The sequence below is a fragment of the Corapipo altera genome, unplaced genomic scaffold (assembly GCF_003945725.1).
Source record: "Corapipo altera isolate COAL_440 unplaced genomic scaffold, ASM394572v1 311, whole genome shotgun sequence".
NCBI classification, from domain to species: Eukaryota; Metazoa; Chordata; class Aves; order Passeriformes; family Pipridae; genus Corapipo; species Corapipo altera.
In genome coordinates this window covers 127,085-133,404 of record NW_020885094.1, presented here as the reverse complement: position 1 = coordinate 133,404, position 6,320 = coordinate 127,085, and the positions used below count along the sequence as shown (strand labels likewise).

General features: G+C 57.3%; 1 protein-coding gene across 1 annotated transcript in view; it reads right to left on the bottom strand.

Moving 5' to 3' along the window:
• The window catches only part of LOC113960195 (keratin-associated protein 16-1-like), a 6,320-nt gene extending 246 nt beyond the window's left edge, over positions 1-6,074 (bottom strand). The window contains exons 1-4 of the mRNA XM_027669613.1: positions 5,923-6,074; positions 5,209-5,227; positions 1,559-2,143; positions 3-1,474 (exon numbers count right to left, since the gene is read on the bottom strand). Of these exons, the coding sequence (XP_027525414.1) occupies positions 3-1,474; positions 1,559-2,143; positions 5,209-5,227; positions 5,923-6,074 (2,228 nt within the window). The remainder of the gene's footprint in view (positions 1-2; positions 1,475-1,558; positions 2,144-5,208; positions 5,228-5,922) is intronic.
• Positions 6,075-6,320: the final 246 nt, after the last annotated feature.

Here is a 6,320-nt window from a genome sequence, read left to right as displayed (position 1 = left end):
ACCTGGTGATGGATTTGGTCACCTCCTGGCAGCAGGGATCCACACACTGAGTGGTGCATTTGGTCACAGGTCGACAGCAGGGATCCACACACCTGGTGGCACATCTGGTCACACAGCAGGGATCCTGGCACGTGGTGATGCACTTGGTCACCCTCTCACAGCAGGGATCCACACACCTCGTGCTGCGCTTGGTGACTTTTTTGCAACAAGGATCCACACACCTGCTGCTGCACTTGGCCCCTTTCTTGCAGCAGGGATCTCCACACTTCGGGGAGCACTTGGTTGTTTTCTTGCAGCAGGGATCCACGTACTTGGAAGAGCACTTGGACACTTTCTTGCAGTAGCAGGGATCCGCACACCTGGTGGGGCATCTGGTCACACAGCAGGGATCTGGGCATCTGGTGGTGCATCTGGTCACCTCCTGGCAGCAGGGATCCACACACCGGGTGGCACATCTGGTCACACAGCAGGGATCCTGGCACGTGGTGACACACTTGGTCACCTCCTGGCAGCAGGGATCCACACAGGTGGTGATGCACTTGGTCACCCCCTGACAGCAGGGATCCACACACCGGGTGGTGCATCTGGTCACACAGCAGGGATCTTGGCATCTGGTGGTGCACTTGGTCACTTCTTGACAACAGGGATCCACACACCTGGTGGTGCACTTGGTCACCTCCTGGCAGCAGGGATCCACACAGGTTGTGATGCACTTGGTCACCTCCTGACAACACGGATCTTGGCATGTGGTGATGCACTTGGTCACCTCCCTGCAACATGGATCCACACATGTGGTGACACACTTGGTCACCTCCTGACAACACGGATCCACACACTTAGTAGTGCACTTGGTCACCTCCTGGCAACACGGATCTTGGCATGTGGTGATGCACTTGGTCACCTCCCTACAACATGGATCCACACACGTGGTGGTGCATTTGGTCACCTCCCTGCAACAGGGATCCACACACTTAGTAGTGCACTTGGTCACCTCCTGGCAGCAGGGATCTACACACCTGGTGGTGCATCTGGTCACACAGCAGGGATCTTGGCATCTGGTGATGCACTTGGTCACCTCCTGGCAGCAGGGATCTTGGCATGTGGTGGTGCACTTGGTTACTTCCTTGCAACAGGGATCCACACAGGTTGTGGTGCATTTGGTCACTTCTTGACAACAGGGATCCACACAGGTTGTGGTGCATTTGGTCACCTCCTTGCAACAGGGATCCTGGCACGAGGTAATGCACTTGGTCACTTCTTGACAACAGGGATCCACACAGGTTGTGGTGCACTTGGTCACCTCCTTGCAACAGGGATCTTGACATGTGGTGGTGCACTTGGTTACTTCCTTACAACATGAATCTTGGCATGTGGTGGTACATCTGGTCACACAGCAGGGATCTTGGCACGTGGTGACACACTTGGTCACTTCCTTGCAACAGGGATCCACACAGGTAGTGGTGCACTTGGTCACCTCCTTGCAGCAGGGATCCTGGCATGTGGTGGTACTTCTGGTCACACAACAGGGATCTTGGCATGTGGTGGTGCACTTGGTAACCTCCTTGCAACAGGGATCTTGGCACGTGGTGGTGCATTTGGTCACCTCCTGGCAGCAGGGATCCACACACGTGGTGGTGCATTTGGTCACCTCCTGGCAGCAGGGATCCTGGCACGTGGTGGTGCACTTGGTTACTTCCTGACAGCAGGGATCCACACACGTGGTGGTGCATTTGGTCACCTCCTGGCAGCAGGACTCCTGGCACGTGGTCCCTTGGGAGCAGCAGGGATCCCTACAGGTGGTGCTGCAGCTGGTCACCCCCTGGCAGAAGGGAGGGACCCCCGAGGACACGGCGAGGCCGCAGGGACCCCCACACCCCGCAGGCTGTGCCAGCCCCAGCCCGCCCAGCTTCACGAAGGTGGTGCTGCCCTGGGGCACTCTGGTGTAGCAGCAGCAGGGGGGGTTCCTGCAGGGATTCCCACGGGGAGGCAAACAGAAGCTCTGCTGGAAGCTGCAGGCGGTGCCACGGGGATCCGGGGGGGTTTTCACGGGGAAGCTCCTCACCAGGACGGCGGGGGGGGGGGATGCAGAGCTGGGCCGTGGGGCAACCGCTGGGGCGACGCATCTCGGAGGGCAGGGGGGAGGCTGGAAGCAGGAGAGGAACAAATCCTGTGAGGAACAGGCATTCAGCCCTCACGGGGCTGGTTCACACCCAGAGCTAAACCATCCCTTCTCCAGAGGAACCCTGAGCTGGGAAAACAGCCTGGAACCCACAGCGGGGAATGAACTCGCCTGGAAAGCGTTTAGGGTGAGTTTGTGGCTGCTCTCAAACCACTTCTCAGGGCGGGAAAGAAAAGTTCCTTGGGCTCAGCCAGGTTATCCTGCAAGGTCTGAAGACACAGCAACAACCCCCAGCCACCCACGGCCCCCTTGGTTTGGGATTCATCTCTGGCTTTGCTTCCCTGTTTCCACCCAAAAAGGAGACGACTCAGGTTCTGACCTCGCCCTGTCCCCGCTCAGCCCCTCAGCCAGAGGAGGGACTGGGGGTCCCATCCTGGAAAACTTCCACAGGGAAAGGACCCCACAGCTCCCAGCACAGCTGCTTTCCCAGCTCTCCCACAGAAGTCCTGGCTCTTCTTCCCCAGACTCCCTTCCAGGCACAGCTTCCCCTCCCAGCCCGAAAGTCTCCACTTCTTATCTCCCCTCCCACTTTTCCCCTTTGAAGTCCTAATGTTGCCTTTTGATCTCTCCCAAGGCCAACAATTTCCTGGTTGAACAGGGGAGCAAAGTCATCGGGGAGGGAGAGAGAGAGGCTGGTCCACTCTCGGACACATCTTGATGGAGAAAGAGCAAAACATGCAGCAAATGAAGCCTGGTAGAAGATGGAATTAATGTTTACCCCCAGCTCAGCTGCTGGATAAACCCCCCCAACACAAATCTCACCGACCAGAAGCACCTCAGAGTCTTTTTAAGTTGCTCCTGCCACACTTGGAACTGAAATAACCCCAAACACTCCGTGACTCCCCAGCAAACCCAGCGAGACTTACCCAGCTCAGCACCAGCAAAGACCCAAATGAAACCCCAAAGGTTTGAGGGACTTGACAATATGAATCCTTTTATACGATTCCGGCGTCCGTGGCTCCGGAAGTGAGACACCTCAGGGGTATGGAAATCCAATTTTTTAATAATCCAGACCTGTTCCACCTCCAGTCCTTCAATTACTCTGCCTCCATTATAATTTTTAATGCTGCCCAGGTGGGACACTATGACTGCTGGAATTCCCCATCCACGCATTTCCTACGGAGGGGAGGGAAGCAAAGAGCCGATGATCCAGCCTGGAAACAATCCCCCCCCCCTCGGGATTAAACTTTGCTTGGATAAAAGTTATTTGGGGGCATTTTCTTGCCCCTCCTGAGGCAGCCCCACAGGACTCTGGAATCTTGTTCTCCTCTGCTGTGGGAGTTCCCTCGTTCTTCCCAGACACACGAGATTCCTCCAACTGAGAGTTTTGTTCCTAAAAAATCTGGTCACGATTCCCCTCGTTGCAAACTTGCAGCCAGTGCCTCTCCCCCCATCTCTGGGGATTCCTGGGAAGAGCCTCCCCATTAATACCTGTCAGGCAGCTGCAAGGATCACCCCTAAACCTTTTCCAGGGGGAGCAAATCCTTCAGCCTCTCCCAGCCCATCTTCTCCTCCAGGTCTCTGGAAAAACCTCAGTGGTCTCCCCTGGGCTCCCTCCGGAGATTCCAGATTCTGTTGGGATCTCTCTGGTGCTGTGGGACCCAAACTGGGCACAGCATCCAGGCGTGGTCCCACAGGAGCCAGATGAGGGGGAGCACTCACAGACCCCTCCTGTGACTGTTGGGTTTTTGGAACACTGAGAGGCCACGTGGGAGCACCCAAATTCCCTGGGCAGCTCCAGAACATCCCTTCTCCTCAGCCAAGGGCAGTGTGGCAGCACAACCAGAATCCACGGAATCCCTGAGGTTGGAAAAGCCCTCCAAGAACATCCAGCACCCCCTGTGCCCCATCCCCACCTTGGCCCCAGCCCAGAGCACTCAGTGCCACATCCAGTCCTTCCCTGGGCACCTCCAGGAATAGGGACTCCAAACCTCCCTGGGCAGCCCCTTCCAAGGCCTGAACACCCTTTCCATGGGGAAATTCCTCCTCATGTCCAACCTGACCCTCCCCTGGCACAGCTCGAGGCCGTTCCCTCTTGTCCTGTGTCATTACCTGGGAGAAGATCCTGACCCTCACCCGGCTCCCCCCTCCTGCCAGGGAATTCCGGAGCCAGAAGGTCCCCCCTGAGCCTCCTTTTCTCCAGGATGAGCCCCCCCAGCTCCCTCAGGAGTTCTCCAGACCCTCCCCCAGCTCCGTTCCCTTCCCTGGACACGCTCCAGCCCCTCCCTGTCCCTCCTGCCCTGAGGAGCCCAGCCCTGGGGGCAGCACTGGGTGTTCCCAGTGCCCAGCACAGAGAGACACAACCCCTGCCCTGCTCCTGTGCCCACAACTCATTTGGATCCAACCACTGGTTGGGGTTTTGGCCTCTGGGCACCAAAAGCTCCACATTTGTGAGGATCTTCAGCGTCACTTTGGCTCCTTCCAGGGCTCCTCCTGCCGTGGTCCCTCGGGGGTGAGGGGGGATGAACCCTCTGTGTTTGGGGCTCTGCCCACCCTGGCCCTGGCAGTGCTTTGGTGGTTTGCTGGGCCCGTCTCTGGGGTGGAGGAGGTGACACCAAGTGAGTGTCCCCGGTGGGAGATGGTGACTGGTGTGGAACTGGGACAGTCTGTGCCTTCCTACCTCCCACAGCTCCTGTTCCTGCCTGAAAATCCCTCTTTATCAGAGAGAACCAACCAGTGGAGAGCCCTGGGAGGGATCAAAGGCTCTGAAACCTCCTTCCCTGCTCGCTGCAAAGCAGCCTGAAGTCACCCGGTGACACAACATCAGACCAGTATTTCTGGCACCCAGAAGTGAGGGAATGTTTCACCTGGAGACCAAGGTGTGTCCCTGTGTCTGCTCTTCCCCCTCTGAGGGTGTGTGTCCAGTGCAGAGACTTTGGGTTATAAAGCAGAAATAGATAAATCTGGGATCTGTGACCACCCAAGCTGACAGTTCCCTGCTGAGCACAGGGACCGGGTTTGGTGGAATTCGGCTGGTTTTGGTGAACCAGAGGGATGAGAAGGGGGTTGTCGCTCCTTCCATCACCCACCTGCTCCTCAGTGATGTACCTGCACGAGGACAAAGGCAGTGGAGACGTTGTTTGACTCAGAACTTCGGGAGCAAACACAAAACCCCCCGAGACAGGGGATGACACCAGAGTTTCCAGCAGCACCGTGTCCCAAGGGGAGAGGGGCAGGGACAGAAGGAGGTCAGAGATGGCTAAAAATAAAAGAATCCCCCAAATCCCACATCCCATCCTGTCTCTAATGGACCCCATGAGGTGTTTGTTGGGCTGGAGGGTGTTTGACCATCACCCCAAAACCGCCCCGTGACCACCTGAGAGCGGGCCGGGAGTCCACTCATTTCCCAAATTCCTCTGAGGGGCCACGTGGATTCCCAAGCCAGCCCAGCTCCCTCCAGGTCGTGCTCCAGCCACGGAAACAGGCGGTTTCCATTAAAAATAATTAGTCAAATAATCCATCACGGGGCAGAGGTGGAGCGAGGCCGGATTTGGGACGGGGAACCCGTCTGGGTGCCTGGGGCTCCTCAGCTCCCGAGGCCAGAGGACACAGCAGGCACAGCCCAGCTCCAAGGTCTGCTCGTCCTGCCTTGGCTGATCCCGAGCTGGGTAAGTTCCTTTGGGATCCCGCAGCTCCCAGCCTAGTGCTGGTCCTAATTTCCCACCACTGGAAGAGATTCCTGGGAAAGGGGAATTTCTTGGCTCCCAACCTCCTTGGGGAGAAGGGTTCCGAGGAGCACCAACCTTCCTCCCTGCTGGCTCTGCTGGAGTTCCCGTGGATGCTCCTCAAAACGCTTCCTGTTGTCCCAGCGCCGGGTTGAGAGGGATAAAAACCCCCTCTGGCCCAAACTGCTCTGCCCGTTGGGATCAGCCGAGCAGGGAAGGGGCTGCAGCATCTCTGGAGTGCCAGGTAAGCGTGTCCAGCCTCGTGGGGAACCTGCACAACTGCAGCTTGCTCTCACCTGTCCGGCCTGGCGCTGCTTTCAGTCACGGCAGGGGCAGGACAGGGATGGCTGCACCCCTGGGGATCCCCAGCAAAGGAGTTCCAGGACAAGGAGGAACCACCTGGAGGAGAGAAGGGATTATTTTGACATTTATAAGCCTGAAAATGGGACTCAAATCCGCTGCTCTCCCAAGAAAAC